Source organism: Odontesthes bonariensis, chromosome 23 (assembly GCF_027942865.1).
Source record: "Odontesthes bonariensis isolate fOdoBon6 chromosome 23, fOdoBon6.hap1, whole genome shotgun sequence".
NCBI classification, from domain to species: Eukaryota; Metazoa; Chordata; class Actinopteri; order Atheriniformes; family Atherinopsidae; genus Odontesthes; species Odontesthes bonariensis.
In genome coordinates, this window is record NC_134528.1 from 9,497,182 (window position 1) to 9,519,677 (window position 22,496).

Consider the following 22,496-nt stretch of genomic DNA (forward strand, 5'->3'; position numbering starts at 1 on the left):
ATGAAATTTTGCGAGCACCACCTGCCAGTCGACGATATGAAAAAATCTGGACTTTTTAAAAAAAAAAAATTTTAGGAGTCGCTCATTGACTCTGTAGTCAATACTTAAAAATACTTAAAAATGGTCCCCACATTGGGGTTAGTTTCGCGTGGGACGACAAAATTTGGTACACTCATTCAGACGCACAAAAAAGTCTCAAAGCCTTCCACAGGAAGGCGGCCATTTTGGATGGAAAGTGCGTTTTCGTGCCGTTTTTGACCGATTCCACGCCTTGCATATTATAGAACTCGTCCTACAGATTTAATGCTACAGACTTCAAACTTGGCCAGGTTACTCTTAAGACATGGGGGGATAAAATCATGGAGAAACTTCAAACCTTAAAGGGCGTGGCCGTGGCGACACCTCAAAGTTCGATGACTCGCCATCAATCGACAAAAAAAATGAAGTCGCTTATAACTCCCACATACATTATCCAATCTGTCTCAATCTTCATACGGTGATAGCTGGACCCAGCCTGAACCCGTACATATTATCAGAGTGACATCCAACTATAGCGCCACCTGCTGGTGGTTGGAAACGTCTTGTTTTTCCCACACCTCGCATTTGAACAAACTCCTCCTACAGATTTAATGGTAACAGCTCCAAACTTGGCCAGGTTACTCTTAAGACATGGGGGGAAAAGAATAATGGAGAAAGTTTTCCAAACTCTGAACGGTGTGGGCGTGGCCAGGCGCTGAAAATCGTGTGATGTCGTTTGAAAGCCTTATCATCATCGCAAAGTCATGAAACTTGGCACACAAGTCCACCCTGACGACTTCGTACGTATGTAAAGGGTATCATGTGTGGGCGGAGCAAAATGGCTCAGTGGTGCCCCCTTAGAAATGTTCAAAAACCCCTCCGCATTGGGGTTATTATGTACTCGTACATATGCAGAGGGTATCGTGCGTGTGGGCAGAGCTGCGTGACGGTTTTGGGCTTCTTCCTTTTTTTAACAACCAGAGTTGCTTGTTTTGGGTTGGTTCTTATAGACCTGGTGGCTTAATTTTGTCACAAGATCTGGCAACGAGGACACCCCGTGACGTAGCTGCAGACCTGTCGGAGGTCGTGTGCTTATCTGTTTGTTACTGAAAGCACGTGATGGGAGGTGAATGCCCCTCTGATGCACTCCACCTGCCTGAACATTCATGGCAGCAGTATTTCCTGGGAGCACTCGTCTCTTTCAGCAGGAAAACGTAAATTTGTCCTGCCTGACTGCAAATTCCTCAAATCCCGATCCAATCACGGTTCAGTGAAGGCCTCACTTCACAGCTAAAAGGATCAGCCTGACACCACAGGAACTCTGCAGAGGTATTTAGGTAGCTGGTGTCAAATGACTCATTTCAAAGCGGAATAGTGATGTAATGATGTAACTTTGGTTTTTGAACATGTAACTGGAGTCTTTCCAGATGTGTGTTTGATATAGTTTTGTATGAATTGTCCCCGGATCAAAGTGTTTTTGTCAAGCTGCGACACAAATTCGGTCGGACTTGGATGCATTTCATCCAAAAAATGTGGTCACCCTGTCCCTGTTGTTTACACTTACTTCTGGTTTTTTACGGTATATTTCCCAGCTGAAAACCTTCAATGAATGAGCATTTTGAACTGGAAAAAGCTTAAATAAATGCTATAAAACGGCGAAGAACTTGAGCTTCAGTGCGATGCCAGCTGACTCCCGCTTCACAATGATTCTTTGCCTCCTTATTTTTCATCCCACTGCAGACATGTTACTGTATACAATGAGAAACGTGAGTTTGTGTTCACCCTGAAGACGCATCCTGAAGTCGGTGTCGGCTGCATCGCTTTCAGTCTGCCGCAGGTACGTTCCAGAGCTTTGAGAGGCGCAACAAGCCTCTAATTTGGCTTCATTTGAGCTCTTTATTACTTTTAAGCCTTCAGATATTATGATATATGACACAAGACATACACATTTTGATGTATACATGTTTTGTTTCTTACTCTGGCTTCATAAAATATTGAATTGATAAGGCATATCAATGTATTTGACCTGCTTGTTGTGGATTTTCTGACTTATTAACTGACCTGTGTGATTGTCTGAGCTCTTTGCATGGAACTATTTGTTTGTCTCAATCACTCTTGCTGCTTTTTCCTCTTTTTCTATGCCTGTCTTTGCCTGCTCTTCCTCTGTCTGTAAAGTTGGCAGCCGCACTCGCACACAGGTACTGCCGTAACCTCCTCCAGACGGTCTTATTTTACCATGAAAATGTACTCGATTGGCCACACGGCAGCCGTCTCTGCCCACCTTCTTAAAGCTGCTTTTAATTAATTTTCTCCTGTGAAATAAGACCATTTACGGAGGAATGTTGCACTATTAAACGTGTAGTGATTACAGTCTGAAGTGTAGTCGTCTTGTCTGTGGTAGCTTTTGTAGAAAGAGTCTCATTGATGACTAATTTATCCCGCTTTCTTTCCATCTGAGTAACGCACTGATGAAGGCTAAATAAACCACTTGCACTGTTCCTTTGCAGAGGAAATGGGCAGGCCTTGTGCTCGGAGACGACTTCAAAGGTGAGCATCTTTTATGGTTGGAGCTGCACTTTTTGGCCACTTGGGGGCAGTAAAACGCCAAAAACCGACTCAAAGATCCAATGCTTTGAGATGCGAGGGGAGCTTTTTGTGCCGACTGCCATCACTTTCACAGACCAGTTTTTTCTTTAAAAAAAAACAAAAAAGCCTCATCACTTTTGAATAAGAGCGCCTCCAGCATCAGACTTTGAAGGTATCAGGCATGTGGCTCACTTGAAAGGGTGCAGACTTGCACTGATTTTTAATCGCATGTAGGCTGAGTGGGTGTTGCCTTTCTTCAGGTGACAGGAAGAATAGATGGAATGGGATTTGCCCTGCAGATGTAAGGACAGTTTAACAATACAGGAGTCTCAGAGAGGCTGGCCAGCATCCAGAGAGAGAAAAGGCTTGTTTCTTTGATGAATGTGTCTTTGAGGTCCCTTTAGGCCAAATCGGTGCCCAAAATGATGCCCTCTGCTGTCACACTGTCTTCTCGGGAACTGAAGGAGGGGCTGCAGATGTTACACAAGCTTCATCATGCTTTCAACATTTTATATATCACCCTTTAAAAGCCCTTTAACCATTGAAATAACTTCTATCATGCATGGAGTCTCCTGGTAACTGCGATATCGGCGTAATTTCCCTAATTAGCACAATCTGCAATTGACAAATTACGTTATGTCTCATTTCACATTGAGCCGTTTGTGCAGCCGTTTGAAAACATTGACACATGCAGATGTTTTCAGATGAGTTCAGGAGCTCCCTGCTGTGTTTCAGGTTTGGTTTCTCACACTAAAGAATCAGATCAGAATCAGAATTCGTTTTATTCCCATTGTTAGTGAACAGTGTTCACCGACTAGGAATTTACTGCGGCGTAAGGTGCAAACATGTAACATGTACATGTAACAAAGATCGATGGAACCACTGATTCCAACAAAACGTTGCTGATTTACTTACTTGAGCCCAGCCGTTGCTGTTTAAACCCTCAAAAGATGTCAGAGATTCATGTAAATACACCATAAATCCACGTGAAAAGGCTTGATTTGATAAAGTGATGCAGAATTCATTTATAGCCGCGTGCAGAGAGGTTGCATTCTGTTATTATTAATGTAATTTAACTCCTATATTTAATAGAAAGTTGAACAAATCAAACGTTTGTGAATTTGATGCCAGAAACATGATGGATGTAAAAAGTATTTGGCTTTATATGACGTTTCCAGTTCTTAGTTCTTCATGGTTCCTCTTTTATCTTCTTCTTTTTAAACACGTGGCTGCGATCAAATCCAAAGTCAGCGTTCATATTTCTCAGTGAAGTCGGTTTCTTTCTTACAAAGCTACATCCAGGGGACAAAACTGCGGTTTACAGACACAAGATTGTCATAAAATTCTTTAATAAATGTTCATTTGAATCAGTTTTACGTTCTTGTTAACTCGGTAATGAAGCAATTCAATCATACAAACATCAATCGTACCTTATTACAGACTTCTGTATGAATTCTGAATGGTTTCTGTGTGTTTTTGCTCTCCTTATTTGACTAAATCAGCAGAGTGGTGTTGATGTTTGTTCTTACTGGGCTCAATAAGTTCTGTACTAAGTAAGTTCTGAGTCAGGAGTGACAGCCAGCTTTATCTGGGACAGGGGCTCGAGTAGATTTCTGATGAAATAGGCCGAGAAATTTCCAGATCTCAAACCTCTTGCTACATTATCCTGTCTGTAAGAAGGCCGGCATTCATACAAAAGAGGATCTGCATGAGTTTAAATCCTTAGAAGCACATAAAGCACGTTCTCTGTGCAGCTACAGGAGACGCACCATTTCCATTTGGCATTTAAGATATAAACCCCCCCCCCTCCTTGTGTTTCACCCCCCCCCCCCCCCCCCCCGATCACAGTGACGAACTACAAGTTTGACAAGTCCAAAGGCTGTGTTAGCAACATGATGGTGGAAATCGACTTCCTGCAGAAGAAGTCCATTGACAGCAACCCCTATGACTCCGACAAGATGGCCAGCGAGTTCCTCCAGCAGTTCAACAACCAGGCCTTCACTGTCGGCCAGCAGGTTCTGCTCGTTTAAATGCTCTTTAACGTCCGGTTTAGTGCAGAATTTAGTTGAATTCGTTATAGCTTCATAGATTTTATGTGAAAGAAACATTTGATTGGATGTGTCCCATGAGCAGGTGTAATTATTTTTAGTCCTCATTGTTGATTTCTTTTTGTCACAGCTGGTGTTTAGTTTCTCTGACAAGCTCTTCAACCTGCTGATAAAAGATATGGAAGCCATGGACGCCAGTATCCTAAAGGGAGGGCATGTTTCTGATGCTTCCAGGAAGAAGGTATCCTTCCTTCTGCTCCTTTTTAGCACTTTTATTTGACACATTGAAGTCATTAGTTTTGATAAAAGCAACTTGTTTTTGACATTCTCCTTGTAGCTGAAGTCGTTGTTGTTTATAGGAGTTTAATTTATACGACGTAAACTGTCCGGTGGCAAAGAAAACACGATGAATGACCATCTTTGTGGCTTCTTTACCCAGATTAAGGTTGGTTTGTTGCTGGCCAACAGTCAGGTGATTTTTGAGAAGTCACCCAACTCGCCTGTTTTACTGATCGGTGAGTGTTCTGCATGGTTGTTCACTTTCACCTCCTGAGAAACACGTACACTTCGACTTTTCCTCACTTAAATGCAGAGGTGGGTAGTAACGAGTTACATTTTCTTGAGTAAGTTTTTGAAAAAATTATACTTCTAGGATTAGTTTTAAATCACTATACTTTTTACTTTTACTTGAGTAGATGTGTGCAGCAGAAACTGTCCTCTTACTCCGCTACATTAGGCTACAATGAGCTGGTTACTTTTCTTCTTACCTCTTTGGTATTCTACGCCTCATTATTTTTATCCCCCCGCGTACGCCTCATTTTAATGTTTTATTCTGACAGAGAGAGAGACTTCCACCAAAGGCTCTACCACCTGACTGTGTTCCACCAATCAGACGTAGCCGTGCAGTCTGGTCACGTGACCATACTCAATCTCAGCGGCGGGACGGGTTAGCTTTACAGTTTACAGTCGTAGCAAACAAACAAAGAAACAGATGAAAAATGTCAGAATCAACGGTGGGAAATGAAGACACAGACGAGGCCTCATACTGAAAGCATGTTTACCTTACAAAGAGTGAGAAACAGCAGCTACATTATGTGTCTTCTGTGTCAACCAAAACAAACGCACATTTCAGCAGAAACTCAACATCTAACTTGAGGAAACATGTAGCGGTAAGTTTCCTAAAGTCGTTTTCCCCCATGGATAGATGAATATTTGTTTACTAGGTTACATATGGGTTACATATGTTTTAAACATTTCCTAAGGCTCTTTTATTTATTTTTTTTATTGAAGTACTTGAATTTACCTGGATTATTTTAATTTAAGCTATTTTGTAATTAATTTATTAATTAAAATTTATTTTATCTATTGGATGAACTCTAATTTGCCTAAAGATGATTATTTAGTATTTTTGTCTGTCTGATTGAATGCTTGTGTTAACAAATAAATCAGACGTTACTCAACAGTTACTCAGTACTTGAGGAGTTTTTTCACCGAGCACTTTTTTACTCTTACTCAATTAATTATTTAGATGCTACTTTTTACTTTTACTTGAGTCATATTATTCTAAAGTAACGGTACTTTTACTTCAGTACAATTTTTGGCTACTCTACCCACCTCTGCTTAAATGTATTTAGATGGTTAAACCTGTTTACACTCGTCAAACTCTCTGAGGTAGTTCTCTTTACAGCCACAAGAGGGCACCCTACACACATTTACTTTAACTTGTCTTCTCCTTTATGAATAAAAGCTCAACTGGACCCACTGACATGCAGTTTAATAGTTTAATATCATTACTGTAAGATGCCTTTACATGAACTTAATTACAAATGTTTGTTTCAGATTATTTGTGGCTCATAATAACATCTAAAAGGGAACGGGTGCTGCTGCAGTCACATTTTCAGCCTGTCAGTCATACGTTTAGTGTCTGTTTTTCCTTTCGCCCCGAAGGGAAATCTAAAACCCGAGAGTCCCGTCAGTCCATCATCAGCCCAGACTGGAACTTTGAGAAGATGGGTATCGGTGGCCTTGACAAGGAGTTTTCTGGCATCTTCCGTAGAGCCTTCGCCTCACGAGTCTTCCCTCCAGATATAGTTGAACAGATGGGTGAGTTCCCCTTGTTTTCTCCATTCTGCCATCACTTATTCATCTGTTTGCGATTGCTCTTCTGCATCTTGTCTCACAGCAACACAGATGGTTCCAAAAGATTTGTTGTGAAGTTGTGAATACATCTTGAAGACAACTTGAAAACTTGCAAAACAAAAATAACTTTTTCTCATATTTGCCAAAACCACCACTGCGCTCTGACAATGCGAGAAGAAACGAGGTTCCTTCAGGTGCGAAGTTTATGACTGAAAATAACCTTTTAAATGTAAATATAATGTAAATGTATTTTATTTATACTGCCCTTTACAGACAATCATTACGGTGTGCCAAAGTGCTTTACAGCAGGTAATAAATAAAGAGAAGAATAAGTAAAAACAATAAAAGTGAAAGCAATAAAATACAACAAAATCTAATAAGATAAATTAAGATAAAAGTGTCCTCATACTACTGGGTATTAAAAGCAATCCTAAATAAGTAAGTTTTTAGCCTAGATTTGAAGAGGCCCAGGTCAGAAATAAGACGCAGCTGGACGGGGAGCTTATTCCAGAGCCTGGGGGCAGCTTTGGGAAAAGGCTTGGCCACCCCAGGGTTTGTGTTCTGACCTGGGCACTTCCAGCAGAAACTGATCTGTTGGCCTCAGAGCTCTACCAGGACTGTTAAAAGCTCAGATAAATACGATGAGGCGAGGCCGTTAAGAGCTTTAAAAACAAACATTAAAAGTTTAAAATCAGTTCTATAAAGGACAGGAAGCCAATGGAGGGAGTTAAGAACAGGAGTGATGTGCACACGTCTGTTGGTGGTGGTTAAACGACGGGCAGCAGCGTTCTGCACAAGCTGAAGGCGGCTGAGAGAAGACTGGGAGACGCCGACATAAAGGGCATTGCAATAGTCTAACCTTGAACTTATTAGGGCATGGATGGCTTTCTCAAGGTCATGACACTATAAGATGGTGAAGAAACTATAGTCTGCTCGAGAAAAGTAGCAGGATTTTGTGATATCGTGACAGAATTGGGGATGAACTGAGAGAAACCGCCAGTTCTCTCCAACAACCAGGTGAGCTGAACGGATTTAATCACCAGGAGCTGCTTGTTTCCTGTTAGTAGCTTGAAGCAGAAATGGCGAAGGGACGGCCACAGCTGCAGTAAAACTTTCCAGAGCGTTGCCGTTATTCTGGAAGTTAGATATCACGAAGCAGCAACTCTTAAAACCGCTACTTTAGCTGTGGAAAATGAAAAAACGTGTCTCCAAAATGGCCCTAGAGCGAGAGAATTCAGAACCAGATCAGGATTTTGTATCGGGCTGCTCGGTTGGGGAGTGGTAAGGAGCACGGCCCTTGTTGGCGATGCCCATTGCAGTGAACGCCGGTGCGAGTGCCGGTCCTTTCCCGTCTCTCCCCACTAACCCGTCCGTTAACGGCAAAAAACGCCAGAAAAAAAGGAATTTAAAAATATATAATATGGGAGGAAGTATTGACTGCTTAAAAGTCCCTGATTCAACTGTACGAAGGCTTCAGAGCCCAGAGGAGTCCCTGGAGCAGGGGTGTCAGTCACTGCCACTTCTGCAGTTGCTGTGGTTACTATCCTGCAGGGAGGGGCTTATGAGGCAGAGCTGAAGCACAGCAGAGAGGGAAACACTTACTTCCTGCAGCTTTTAGACGTTTCCCTGCTTCAACACACCTGATTCAGATCAACGCATCATCAGCAGGCTTGTGCAGAATTTAATCTTCTGAAGAGATCCATTTCATCTGAATCAGGTGTGTTGAAGCAAAGAAACATCTAAAAGCTGCAGGACATCGGCCCCCCGAGGACCGACTTTGCACCCAGCTTTAGGGAAACAGTCTGTGATGTCACTGTACAAGGGTTGGAGGCTGAACCCAGATGTGTGACCCCCCCCACACACATCTTAGAAACTTAAACAAAACACAGAGGAATGTCCTGACTCATTTTAGGAGTTCTCCCGTCGCAGCCTGACTCAGCGAGGCCCTCGAATGGTCCAAACAGCCTTTGCTCAGGCTTGCCCGTTCAGGGTGAACTGATTCAGCCCAGAGATATTTAAATGGTTATTAAAGACACGTTGAACTGTTTTCTCTCTAAACTGGAAAGTTACCCACCAGATTTTCCAATATCATCTTCAGATGGCGTTTAAATCCTCCTGTCAATACAATGGCAAACAACATAATTCCTGTAAGGAATGCAGCATCGTCTGAATCAGCAAAAGCCACGGTGAGCAAACAGCCAAGCCAGTGTCCTTCATGGCTGCGTGGGCCTGTGACTAAAGTCTCCGGTATCCCCTGACAGAAACCTCTGCACACACTCATTAATAAGTCTTTGACAGCTGTCAGATTATATGATGATTCACTTTCCAAAGGACAGCAGCTCTTTCTAATGAAAACCACGAGGTCGTCTTCTCTGGGACTCGCACACAAACCCTTCCTTCCCACTCGCAGTCACATCTGCACACAATCACGTCTGTCCTAATCCTTGCTCCCGGGTCGTAGAAGTCTCTGAGTTAGACAAATATCCTTATAGCTGGAGCTCAAACCGACGGTGCTAAAGTTTTCCCGGCTGTGTCCCGCAGTGTGTGAGCTGACCTTTAGCCGGGTGGCTGTGTGCAGAAGCTGGCCTTTGGCTGCCGCCAGCTGGCCGTTGTAATGAGATGGCCTGTCCTGATAAAGCATCCAGCTAAAGGTAACATTTTAATTGCCAGGCACGGGGAGCAGGGGCTGCAGGTGCTGACAGCGAGCCGGTGTGTAGGCGCACTCCACCCCGTGCATGTGTGCGCAGAGCAACAGTTTCACCTTGTCTCCCCTTTGCTCCCAGAGAGGTGAAGCAGACAGACACAAGCTTCAGTGCTTTGTCTCCCGAACCAGCAGCACAAACTCATCACTTTTGCTCACCTTGCTTCTTCTGCCCTCTCCCACCTGTCGGCCTGGCTGCTCTTCCCTCAGCAGGCCCAAATGGCAGCTCAGATGGTTATCTGGGGCCTCTCAATTAGTCTGGGCTAAATGTCATTACGCAGGTGCAAAAGGCCAGAAAAAGATCCGCACTGTAAACATGGCTCGCAGTCTCCACACGATTTTCTGAAGATATAAAACAAAGGAAATAATCATTTTAATGCTCAGAGCTTTTCACTGTTGCTGATTGTTGAGTTAAAGCATTTTTTTTTTTTTGTACGTTTTGAGTCGATAAATAACAAAAAAAACTTGTGCTTCCCAAAGCAGAACTTTTCCAAGCCAGACTGATTATTGATGAATTAGACTCAAAGAAGAGATTTGTTAAAGATAAATGATTTGACTAAGCACTTTTTACTCGACTTTTACATTTCCAACAAAGTACCAGTGAGATATTTTCCCCCTAAAATGGCTCTGGTCAGGAAGCATATGAGTCGAGTGCTCCCTGCCCGTCTGTATCAGCCACTTTTTAAGTCAATCTGTGCTACAGATCTACTTCAGGATCATGTTAGTCGGTACGTTTACATGCACAGTTATGTTGAGCTGCAGCTCGGCTGGACTGCTTTCCCTGTTTCAGTTGTGATGGGTCACAGTATATTTCCTTTCAGCTTGTTTGTACAGTTTCAGGTGGTTGGCAAGGCAACGCAAGTTTATTTGTAGAGCACAATTCATACACAAAGTGCTTTACAGCTACATAAAATCACAAGAAGGCAAATAAAATCATTAAAACATAAAAATAATAATTTATTAATTAGATTAAAAGCGAAGAGTGCAGATAAAATACTTTCAGGTGTCATATGCACAGCTAAACAGAACTGTTTTCAGCCTGGATTGAAACACTGTCAGAGTTGAGGCCTGTCTCACATCTTCTGGAAGACTGTTCCAGATGTTAGGAGCATAAAACTGAAATGGTTTAGTCCTGACTCTGGGCACCAGCAGGAGACCCCTCCCTGAGGTTCTCACAGTCCCAGTGGGTTCATGTGGCTCTGACATGTCAGAGATGTACTTTGGTGCTGGACCATGAAGAGACTTGTACCTGAGCAGAGCTGTTTTAAAGTCTATTCTCTGAGCGACAGGAAGCCAGTGCAGAGACCTGAGCACTGGACTAACATGGTCGTATTTCCTGGTTCTAGTCAGGACTCGAGCAGCAGCGTTCTGGATGTACTGCAGCTGTCTTACAGCCCGAGACAAACGCATGGATCAGTCTCTCTAAGTCTGGTTTGGACACTATTCCTTTGATTCTGGCAATGTTTTTTAGGTGGTAAAAAGCTGCTGATGTTACTGATTTAATGTGGCTGTTAAAGTTCAGGTCTGAGTCCAATATTACCCTGAGATTTCTAACTTGATAGTTAGATTTTAGAGGGAGAGTCTCAAAGTGACTGATAACACTTTGTAACACAATGTATCTACAGGCCCGTGTTCTCCTGGGTTTATTTCAACATCCAGAACTTGAGTTATGAGTCGTCCTACCCTGGGGAACCCCACAGGTCATAGCCATTTGGTCTGAGTCACAGTCAACAAAATATTTCCTGGACTTGAACCAGTTTAAAGCACGACCAGAGATTCCCACCCAGTCTTCTAACCTCAGCACTCAGGTCCAGCAGAACTAAGACTGAGACTCTGCCTGCTAAGGCCTCCAGAGTGATTTATTAGAAGGATCACGACTTTTTTTCTGGTTATTAACCACCGGCTACGCACAAAAACACAAATGAAAACAGTGTGACTTCAACTCAAACCTGCTGAGGCAGCGGATTCATTTCTCTGATCTTCCAAGTGTTAAAGACCAGAGTAGAAACCCAGCGGACTAAAGAGGTCGCTTAGTCCCCTGAAAGAAGTTTCCTCGGTTTTCTCAAATGTTATCAGAAGCTGGAGCGGATAGAAGCATGAAATAAAAGCTGTTTTACACCTTAAACCTTCAGGTTTTATTGACTTTTTTTTTTTTGCCTTTGTTCTTATCTTGTGGAGTCACGTTGCTGCAAGCTGGTAAAAGAATGGTAAACACATCCAGTGTGACACGTGAATCAAATTTCTTTTATATCTATAAAGTGTTATGTTCAGACCTACCCACCAAAGGTGTGAGCTTTTTGATAAGTAGACTCTTTTTGTGTGTGCTTCTGTCTGTCTCCAGGCTGTAAGCATGTGAAGGGAATCCTGCTGTACGGACCCCCGGGCTGCGGCAAAACCTTGATGGCGCGACAGATCGGCAAGATGCTGAACGCCCGGGAGCCGAAGATCGTCAACGGCCCCGAGGTTCTCAACAAGTTCGTCGGAGAGTCGGAGGCAAACATCAGGAAGCTGTTTGCAGATGCAGAGGAGGAGCAGAAGAGGGTAAGAGGAGGACGAGTTTTACACTTTTTACAGCGAGATGAAAACACCAAAACCAGAGCAAGGATGAAAGGAGCTGGGTTTATTTCAACATCCAGAACTTGAGTTATGAGTCGTCCTACCGTCCGTGTTCATCTGTCTGAAAAGATTAAAGGAAAACTAATTCCTCCAGGAGTGGAGAGATTTGCCCTTTATCCAGACGGAGCTGTAATAACCTTTTAAAGATCTGGCGTGTGTGTGTTTGTGCTGCATTGAAACCCAGCAGGTTTCAGCAGAGTGACACGAGCATCGAGCCTCACTCTGCACCACTTAATGAGGGGCTGGGCTCTCTTTGACCTCCTGTTAGACCTCCCCACAAACACACACACCCTCCATCCAGTACGCAATACGCACAGTCCCACACCTGCTTTAAATGCTACGTCAGAGTTGACAGGGCTGGAGATGAAGAGATAACCCCCCACCCTGCTGCTCCATCACTTTTTCCATCCGTCTGTCTTCCTGTAAATGGTCAGTTTGAGTGAAGATCGTTGGCAGAGAGAAGGAGAAAACCTTAGGGAAATGTCATCATGATTTTATATTTTGCATTGATTTGATTTTTGATGGGTACTGGCTGTTTTCATGTCTATTTTTGGGGGGGGGTCTAAAATGCAAGATTAGCACAATGATGGTACATTGTAGCGCAATAAAAAGCCTTTACACATTTTTATAATGGTTTAAGTGCTCTATGACCACATTAATAAGGCATTGTAATGCGTTTCTAAGATGTTTACCTTTAATCTTTAACCATAGAGTGCATAAAATGCACGAATGTAGCCTTTTTGTTGTAACTGTCGCCATCTCGGACCTCTGGAACCCGAAGGCACAAATGAGCTGTGGATTGGACAGACACCAGCGGAAATAATGTTAATATTTTAATTTCTTAATAGAGCAACGCACAGCTTCTTGCTAAGTGAGGCTATAATGGTGCATTTAGTCTGGATGAAGAGGATTCTCTTAACGACAGAGATACCATCTGAGTCCGAGCTGATCTGTTTTATTTAAGGGGGGGTGTTTATGAGGTGTTTGCAACTTGAGTTTCACCTTTGCTTTTGGTTGGTGCTGCTGCCCGCAGTCATTCCCTAAAAGCGTGCATTACCCTTGTAAATGGACTCATTATTCATGATATGTGAACATGGTTAGACCATAACTCGCTGAGTCATGTCAATTGTTGCACAATTTTCACACATGACACGATGAGCAACGATGGGGCATCAGTCCTGGCTTGAAAAGGCACATATAAAAGGGGGTTAATCTGTAATGATAACAAAGATCTCTGACAAGAAATGTCATTCAGAACAGGTTTATATCTAATGGCTTTTGCTAGATTAATTATATTTTTGTTCCTGTAGAATGAAGCGTAACACTCGAGCAGAACAAGAATTATGTATTACAAGTGCTTTAAGGTTTGATTTTCTTTGTTTTTTCTGATTAAATATTGGCAGCTGCAGGTTTGTGGGGTTTTTTCGGGCTCATTACTGATGTTAAGTTGCTCCAAATTATGCAGGTTTGCATGCAGATTAAGAAAGTGTGATATAAATGCACGTCGTGTGTTTTGCTCAGTGGAATTCCTCTGTTTAACTAACTAAAAACTGATTGTTTCGTTCCTCATTAATGCCATGAATACAGGTATATGACCGCCTATCTGTCTCAGTTAGTACTTGGTAAGGTTATGTGATTCTGGGCGTCTTTTGTAGAACCCGAGTTCTTCTTCTGAGCCAGAAAGTCGTCAATATAAATGTGAATATGTGTGTGACTGAAGTCTCGTCGATTTTAAAAACCGGAGTTCTGCGGGAGATGATGTCAAAGCTTGATGACATGATTGAAAGATCAGACCTAAATGAAGTTCTTATGACAGAACTGGAATGGATCAGTTGGACTTTCATCCTCTGACTTGAATGATCCATTTTGTTGCATGCAGTGATCTAATATGAAGGTTGCAAAGTCGAATTAAATCCCTTCAAAGAAACATAACATGTTAAAACCCTTTAATGATTTTTGGGAAACACTGGAACGCATAAAATTCAAATTACATTTAGTCTTTTTAAGTTGCAAAACTTCTGAACCCACGTTGCTGACAAAATCCCTTTTTTGGAGCATGATTAATATGAAAGCAAATGGATTTGCTTGACATGGAGAAGAGAAGAAGACCTCCCTGATAGTGGGAACAGATGGTATAAGATAACAGCTGACAGCTTATTTACAGTTCACACATTAATCTTCCTCCTCTTCTGTCTCCGAACAGCTTGGTGCCAACAGCGGCCTTCACATCATCATATTTGATGAGATTGATGCAATCTGCAAGCAGCGCGGCAGCATGGCGGGCAGCACGGGCGTCCACGACACGGTGGTCAACCAGCTGCTGTCCAAGATAGACGGCGTGGAGCAGCTCAACAACATCTTGGTCATAGGTAGAAACGCTCGCTTTCTCCCGGTTTATACAAACAAACACGAGCTTTCACACTCAAAGGATCTCCTCTGTCGCGCCTGAACACCTGCACTCTATCTCATCTCTGTCACTCCTCCTCTTTCTCTGCTTTCTCCCCTTTCTGCTATCTGCTCATCTGTGTCTCCCTCAGGTATGACCAACAGGCCTGACCTGATAGATGAGGCCCTGCTGAGGCCGGGAAGGCTGGAGGTGAAGATGGAGATTGGTAAGAACACACATTGATATGGTTTATTTCACTTAGTTTATCTCACAGTGGGCTGGAAGGAGAATTTATACCAAATAAATGATAACTCGTTGACATATTATTAGCCCAAAAATCAGGGTCAGGTTGAAGTTCTCCTACTTCACTTAACATTGAACATTTTTTGTTGAATTTTGCTATAAACGAAAAACGAGCAGATTCTACCTGTTATTGTTATAAAGAGGTTTTGTAGTGTAGCGATTGTATTCAGACATTAACAATTTGAATTCCAGTCTGAAGGAGAGCGGCGAGATCTCACAGCTGCTCGTTCCTCAGACATTACAGATGCTTGAAATGTGAAAATGTTAGCCTGCCATCACAGGACTAAAGGGTGTGATTATCAGCTGCAGAACAAATGCTTCTGCACAGAAGTACAACCGGGTTTTAGCTTTCTTATTGCACTGGATAAAGGTCCTGATTGGCCGAGTAGTTTCAACACAAAAGATGGACGTAGACACTCGAAAAAGCCCGAACGATCACTTATAATAAAGTTGTCTCCATCTTCTCAAAGACATCAAGATGGCAGTGAACTTGAGGTGGAGACAGAGTCTTATTTTTTTTTCCTCTCTCTTCTATAAGGGTTGCCGGATGAAAGGGGGCGCATTCAGATCCTCAAAATCCACACAGCCAAGATGCGTCAGTACGAGCTGCTGGCCAAAGACGTGGACATCAACGAGCTGGCTGTGGAGACGAAGAACTACAGCGGTGCTGAGCTGGAGGGTCTCATCAGAGCTGCACAGTCCACCGCCATGAACAGACACATCAAGGTCCAGACAACAACACAAGATTTGGGCAGCTAATTAAAGATGTGACCTTTTAATTTTTGACCAAAAGTGCAAAATCAGAGTGTATAAAGCAACACCTGGAGGGCAGTGAGCATGGATGGCTGTGTGGTGCCATTCAGCAGCCACCCAGGTGAGGAGGGGATTATGAGTGCGTGCCCTCTGACTTAAGTGTTTTATCAGGTGCACCGGCTCAAATCCACACAGATAAGATGAAGTTCTCATCTGTAAAGTGTTCTGCCCCCGCAGACATGGAGCAGAAGATATTAGAGGGCGATGATGAACGGGCCGTGCACATGTCTGATGGCCGTGACGTTTTTCTTCACTCCTCTAAGCACTTACTCTTCCCTCCCTCCCTGTCTGACCTTTCTGCTCTGTGGGAGAACATTGTCTCCTGACACATTACGCAATCTAAATGTGCAGTATTTCATGTAACAGCTTTCAATATGGCACGGTATAACTCACTGTTTGCTGTGCTGTAGGCCAGCAACACGGTGGAGGTAGATCTGCAGACGGCGGAGAAGCTGCTGGTCAGCAGACACGACTTCATGGCCTCTCTGAATAATGACATCAAACCGGTAAGTGGTTCTGCATCCTCCTTTGTTTCTTTCATTTTCGAAACCCTGAACATGCAATTAAAGGAAATATCACGGCTTTTATAATAAACTTTGCATCAACAATCAGGGAGCTCCACCCCCCCCCACACACACTTGGTTTCTTCAGCCAATTCAAATGAAAACAATCTGGACCCAATAAAATTATTTTATTGGCAAAATGTCTCAAGGTAACCTGTTTCAGTAACATTTCTCAGCTAGTAAAAGATGAACTCATCTCCACAAGGTATAAAGTAATAAAAGATTTCTTTGATACTTTTTATTTCAGCTTCATGTTCAACAGTTGGTTAGATAAAAAAAAAAAAAAAGGGCTAATAAAGCTAGTATAGTTCAAGTAATTAGCATCAAACTCATCAGGTTTGATTAATGTCCCCTCCCGAGCAGCTCTACGTGCAAACTTCCTGTCATCACCTTAGCCACGCCCATCAAGGACAGGAGGTGGAGCCTATGCATGCAGAGGGCTCAGTGCTGCGACTTCCTCAAATTAGAGGTTTTTGAGACGTTATAGTCCAACTTCCTCCCCCATGACGCGTCTCGTCTCCAATGCTTTCAGTGTCCGACACTCCAGGACAGACTAGCGACTCACGTCCCATCTCGTGATGCGTTGTGAGATTACAGTAAAATCCAGCCCACCCTCAAAGGCCCCCAAATCTGAGTCGTATGCCGTAGAATTTTAGGAGACTGGTTTATCTTCTTCTCACTTAACTGATTAGTTATAGAACTTTTAACTGGAAATGCTCACGCTTTTGTACGCCACCGTTACCTTTCAGTCCGTTTTTAATCGGGCGATAAACCAACCACACTTTGCATATTCTGTGTCATTTACCGTGATTTTTTTATCAGTTTAGATCTCAGAGAACCGACATTATTAACCGGGTTCTCATTTTATAAAGATGTTGATTATTTTGATGTTTAACTTAAAGATCTGGTGTAGTTATCAGTTGCAGCACAAATGCCTAATGAATGTGAATCCCTGTAAATGCTAAAGATGATGTTTAAAGTGGACATTAGAGCAGTTGTATAGCAAAGTATAGCTTACTGGCTTTAAGCCTCACTGATGCTGGTTGTGGATGTAGCTCCTAAACTTTGTAGGATGGCTGTTGTTAGCCAAAATGCTACATTGCTTTATGCTTTGGGAGTTTTATTCTTTGTATTTTGGTTCCAAACAACTGGAAGTGGCGCTTCTTCTTTCTCTCTCGACCTCACACACTCAAACAGAAGCAGAATTAAAGAAATTTTGTCTCCCGCTCAGGCCTTTGGAACCAACCAGGAGGACTACGCCAGCTACATCATGAACGGCATAATCCGATGGGGCGACCCGGTGTCGGCGGTTCTGGAGGATGGAGAGCTGCTGGTGCAGCAGACGAAGAACAGTGACCGCACGCCGCTGGTCTCCGTGTTGCTGGAAGGTTGGACTCGCATACAGAACCGAACCTAAGAAGGAAAAACCCTCTGAAGAGCATAAAGTTGAACTTGTGCAAAGTACAGCTGTTGTTTTTCTTCATCTTCAGGTCCACCGAACAGTGGGAAAACGGCGCTTTCAGCTAAAATTGCAGAAGACTCCAATTTCCCCTTCATCAAGATCTGCTCCCCCGACAAAATGATCGGGTTCTCTGAGATTGCCAAGTGCCAAGCCATCAAAAAGGTAACGCTGGACAAACCTTACAGGGTTGTTATTCTAAATCCAAACTGAAACCCGAATGTTCGTACTTCTTGTTAGTTTTGCTTTGATTCGGAGCAGTTTGAACCTTTTTGTTTTTCTTTGGCAGATATTTGAAGATGCTTACAAGTCCCAGCTGAGTTGTGTGGTTGTGGATGACATCGAGCGCTTGTTGGGTAAGACTTCTGTCGTTACAAAAACAAACAAAGTTGAATGATTTATACACTTTAACTTATGGGAGGAAAACGCTCTGTCTCATCAGACTTTGTTCCCATCGGACCTCGCTTCTCCAACCTGGTGCTGCAGGCTCTGCTGGTGCTGCTGAAGAAACCGCCTCCAAAGGTACCAACATCTCTATGGGGATGTTTATTTTCCAGCTAGTTGTGGTGCTGTTAGTCCTCAGGTGGCAGAAAGAGGGCAGCAGATCTTACGAATGCCAACACAAAGTCCTGCGAGCAATTGCTTGAGGTCCTCGGCTGCAACTGGCATGTGTGAGCGGCTGTGTGTGAGTGTATGGTTATTAGCGAGTGTTTTGGTCCAGGCCTGTTGTGCTCCGAGTGAATGGTGGCGGTAAAGACCCGTTTCTCATAGTTTCTTTGGTTGTAGTTTGTGTGTGTCTGTTGTTGATGGGTTTGTGAATGAGGGTATAGCCCACTATATGGCTGCATGTGCATGAGAAGTGGCGCGGGGCCGGGTGTTGAATGCCTGGCTGTAGTGCCCCTCTGGGGTTGTAAAGCGCTGGGCCCAGTGGGGTGCCTGGGGCCGGGGGAGGCCAGGGGGACACGGAGGAGAATGGGCTCTGTGAGAGAGCCAGGACCTGGCAGCACTGCCGCCTGTGTGGCACCTCATCTGCATGCAGCATCACAACCCCCCACGCCATGGGGGGGCACCCAGCAGCCATAATCCCCCTGTCTACTCACCACTCCTCTGCCTCTCGTCCTTCGTCGTCTTCTCCTGGTTTTTCTCCAACTCGCCGGCTTAGTGGAGCTGCAATTCTTTCTCTTCTCTTCTTTCTTCTCTGCTCATGTTTGTCCTCTCTGCAGTTGTCTTCAGTTGTTTTCTGTTTTGTTATCCTCTATTATTTTCTCTCTATTTATTTTTTTTGTCCCTTATTCTTTTGTTCGGATTTAAAGCCCCTGTACAATATCGGCCTTCATCGGGGGACGTAAATCACAGAAATATGAGAGAAAACGAGTCGCACTGAGGCACGAAATCTCTGTTTTTACAATCTAAAAACCACTTAATTGGACTGTAACGCTGAGTGATGCAGAAAGCCTTGCAGGCTGCTTTTAGATGCTTTTATTTTTGCCTTTATTCATAAATAACCAGCGCAGAGGTGACAGGAAATGGACCATGGATCAGTGTCAGATAGGCTGATGGTGGATGTTAAGCCCCTCCATCATAGTCTTCATCACAGTGCTATGACTTATCCTGCATTCACTGCACATGACTAACTTTAAAACTGATAGTTTTCATATAATTTTTAAGATTTCAGTGCAGTTCTGATGGAGGGTTTTCAGACCGACTTAAAATTGATCCAATTAATTGTTCTTTTTTTCATCATCTCTCTAAAGTATATCTCCCATTTACATTATTATTCAGACCCTATTGTTGTGGCGCTACCAGATGAACGCTGGTTCATCTTGCTTCTGTCGATGGACTTTTAAAAAATAAAATAAAACAGATGAATGAGTTGCCTGGAGTTCAGCTCTGCCTGATGTAATTCACTGGAACTAATTAAGAAAAGCAACCGGTGCACGAGGAGGGTAATTGTCTGAAGCCTGGTTTCTGTTGCTGTAAAAAGTGTTTATGTACTCACTTGAGGAGCTCTTTGCTTGTTTCAAAGAGGACTTGTTGCACGTCAGAGGGAATACAAAAGATTTTCTTTAAATTTTCCCATTTTGGGATCAACTTTACAAATCTCTTCTAATCTGTTAAAGATTGAAACAACCATCTATTTCCAGTATAAACCGGCAAACAATTCAATTCGAAATTGTGTAGCTGTTGTATGAATTATTGTTCTGGATGGGTACAGCTGATATGAAATGAAATTAAACACGTGTGGTAGAAAAGGTGTGGTAGAAATCTTCAGAGATCACCATTAATGGATTGGGGCAATGGTTTTGTAGCTTGGCAACAATTTACAGTAGCTGATGATGTCACAGTGTCGGCAGGTAACACAGAACAAGCTCTGTAATCCTCCTCCTTTACTGTTGCCACTTTGTCTGCAGTCTCTGTCTGCCCGTATAGTCTGAAAGCGGCTGTTCCTGAACAATTAACACTGCCTTCCTGATATTCGCACTTTGTCCACATCTCACATTTCCCCCCTGATGATCAAGAGAAGAAATGTTTTAAACTTCCTCCTCATTTATATCCGTTCTCCTCCTGCTCTGTATCCTAGACGTCTCCTCTTCAACTCATCTGGAATTCCTCATTGCAGGGATTACTTGAGCTTTGGAGCTGCTCCTCAGCTGTTTTATATCATAAAAGAACAGAAATCAAATCTAAAGAAGATTGAAAAAAAAGAAACAATATGTTAAAGAGCTATAACTGCTGTTGCTACAACTAATAAAAACTCATGTGCCTGACCAGCGTCTTCCCAGATGTAATATAACGTCCCAGATAGTCTCAGAGATTAACAAAATTCCTTTTTGTGGACACTGTTTCTGGTTAAAATAACTACTCTTACTAGTAACATGGCCCATTCTGCTACCCTCTTCTGCTGAGCTGCTGATCCTACGTAGTTATCAAAAGATCACTTCAGATTTGCCTCAACCCGGCTTAAACGCAGATGTGGGGTAAATTCCAAGAATATTTCTTTAGCTGTTGAAGTGCCCAAGGCACCGAAGTTTGGAACCACCAACAGATCTGCTCGCTCTGGCTGTCAGACTGATTAATCAGGAGTTAGAGGAACACCTTTGATTTGACAGATTGTTCTTTTTGCTCTTTGGCTCCCCCTACAGGTGTTGGGTGTAACGTGATAAATTTCAGTGTGAGCCCTGCACATGTACAGCCATACGCATGCATTTGCTGTCATGTTGAAGAGGCATGAAAAGACCATAAAAATGTAAAGAAACTGTAATGAAAATGATTGTGGGGTAACACCATGAAGTGTGGTATCTCAGCCCCTGGTCGGGGCAGTTTCAGGCCCGGGATGTGGATAAAACAAAGAGTCAGAGCCACATGGGTTTAGTGTTCACACACTCCTCGAGCTTTAAGGTCAGACGGGTAATGAAAAGGCTAACAGTCACTAAGAATGAGATCCTGAGTTTCTTTGTAGAGATGGTAGAACCTAAGAAAGGGCTCCACCACCGGGACTTTGTGTCAGAGGGAAATTTGTCCCTGAAACACCTGAATTATTGAGACAAAGAAACAAAGCTTAAACTCTGTGGCCACACATTCCAGAAATCTATCATTTTGGTGTTGATTGCTTCTGTAGTCCTCACCTTGGTTGGGGGATTTGGGCTTCTCCTGATAATCTGGTCAGCCCTTGGCTGAGGTTTGGGGCCATTTCTCTTGTTTTCATTCATCTTTGCATTACATTCATCATCACACACTCTGTTTGGATTCAACGGATCGTATCTATTGTGCAATGGGCCTTCAGGTGGGGGAGTGAGTTTATTCTTATGTGGTTTATGTTTCTGGGTTTACCTCTGCGACGGACAACGCGAGACCAGGTCCTGGCTGGGGTTGATGACTATGGGTTGGCACCAACACTGTGGGGTTACATGGCACTGAAAGGATCGGATAATTGGCTAAATTACAATAAGAATGAGTTGAGCAAGGGTAATTATCCTTGGATATATGGCAGTGAATGAATCGAATCAAACTCAGGCATTCGAGAAAATGGCGAACGAAGAGCAAGATGAAGCTACGTCCCTCTACATTTGGTCTGTGATGAGCTGCTTGTTGCACAAACGCGATCCACAACGGAGCATTCTCCATCGCGCTGTTTGTTTCTTTCTGACGGCGACAACAACAGGAATATCGTCTCTTCCGACTTCCGGTTCACGACCCCGGGAAAAAATCTTGAGCATGCGCAGAACAGAAAGTCTAATTAGTCTAAATAACCGAGTTATCTCGGGGTCTTAATCCAATCGCGAGTGATCCGATCCAATTTCTTGTCAGATTAAGGTGTCTACATGCATTTAATGACTCATTCTTATTGTAATTTAGCCAATTATCCGATCCTTTCAGTGCCATGTGACCCCACTGAGTGTTCCAGTAGGAGGTGTCAGTCGGACGGTCCGGTTTGGGAGCTTCACCAGATATTCCAGTGTCATTTGGACACATCCAGGGAAGTGTGTCAGCCAGGTCTGCAGTGTGAGGCTCCACATCAGCTGTGATCCCGCGTAGAAAGATCTGAGTTAGTCTTTTGGAATATGAAGGCTCCACAGCCTGCACAGGAGCCATAATGGAGTCAATAAATTCCTCCTTCGTACGAATTTGTTGCAGCGTTTCAATCCTCTTCTCGAGCTGTGTTATCCTCACAGAGAGTCGCTCACTGATACTGCAGGGTTAGGACACATTGTTCTGTCCGGTTGTCTTTGTAAGTTAGTCATAGTAAAACGTGGTGATGGCTGCATCATTCTGTGGGGATGTTTCTCTTCTACAGGGACTAATTAGGAAGGAGGGAAAGCTAGACGCTGAAAAATACTGAGCAAACTTCTGAGTGAAGACCTTT

At 43.3% G+C, this 22,496-nt stretch overlaps 1 protein-coding gene across 1 annotated transcript in view; it reads left to right on the forward strand.

Moving 5' to 3' along the window:
• The window catches only part of LOC142373887 (vesicle-fusing ATPase-like), a 37,269-nt gene that overhangs the window by 5,776 nt on the left and 8,997 nt on the right, over positions 1–22,496 (forward strand). The window contains exons 3-17 of the mRNA XM_075457350.1: positions 1,759–1,855; positions 2,526–2,565; positions 4,453–4,619; positions 4,783–4,893; positions 5,092–5,167; positions 6,600–6,755; positions 11,834–12,033; positions 14,312–14,477; positions 14,646–14,720; positions 15,336–15,523; positions 16,021–16,116; positions 17,405–17,561; positions 17,664–17,797; positions 17,922–17,988; positions 18,075–18,154. Of these exons, the coding sequence (XP_075313465.1) occupies positions 1,759–1,855; positions 2,526–2,565; positions 4,453–4,619; positions 4,783–4,893; positions 5,092–5,167; positions 6,600–6,755; positions 11,834–12,033; positions 14,312–14,477; positions 14,646–14,720; positions 15,336–15,523; positions 16,021–16,116; positions 17,405–17,561; positions 17,664–17,797; positions 17,922–17,988; positions 18,075–18,154 (1,810 nt within the window). The remainder of the gene's footprint in view (positions 1–1,758; positions 1,856–2,525; positions 2,566–4,452; positions 4,620–4,782; positions 4,894–5,091; positions 5,168–6,599; positions 6,756–11,833; positions 12,034–14,311; positions 14,478–14,645; positions 14,721–15,335; positions 15,524–16,020; positions 16,117–17,404; positions 17,562–17,663; positions 17,798–17,921; positions 17,989–18,074; positions 18,155–22,496) is intronic.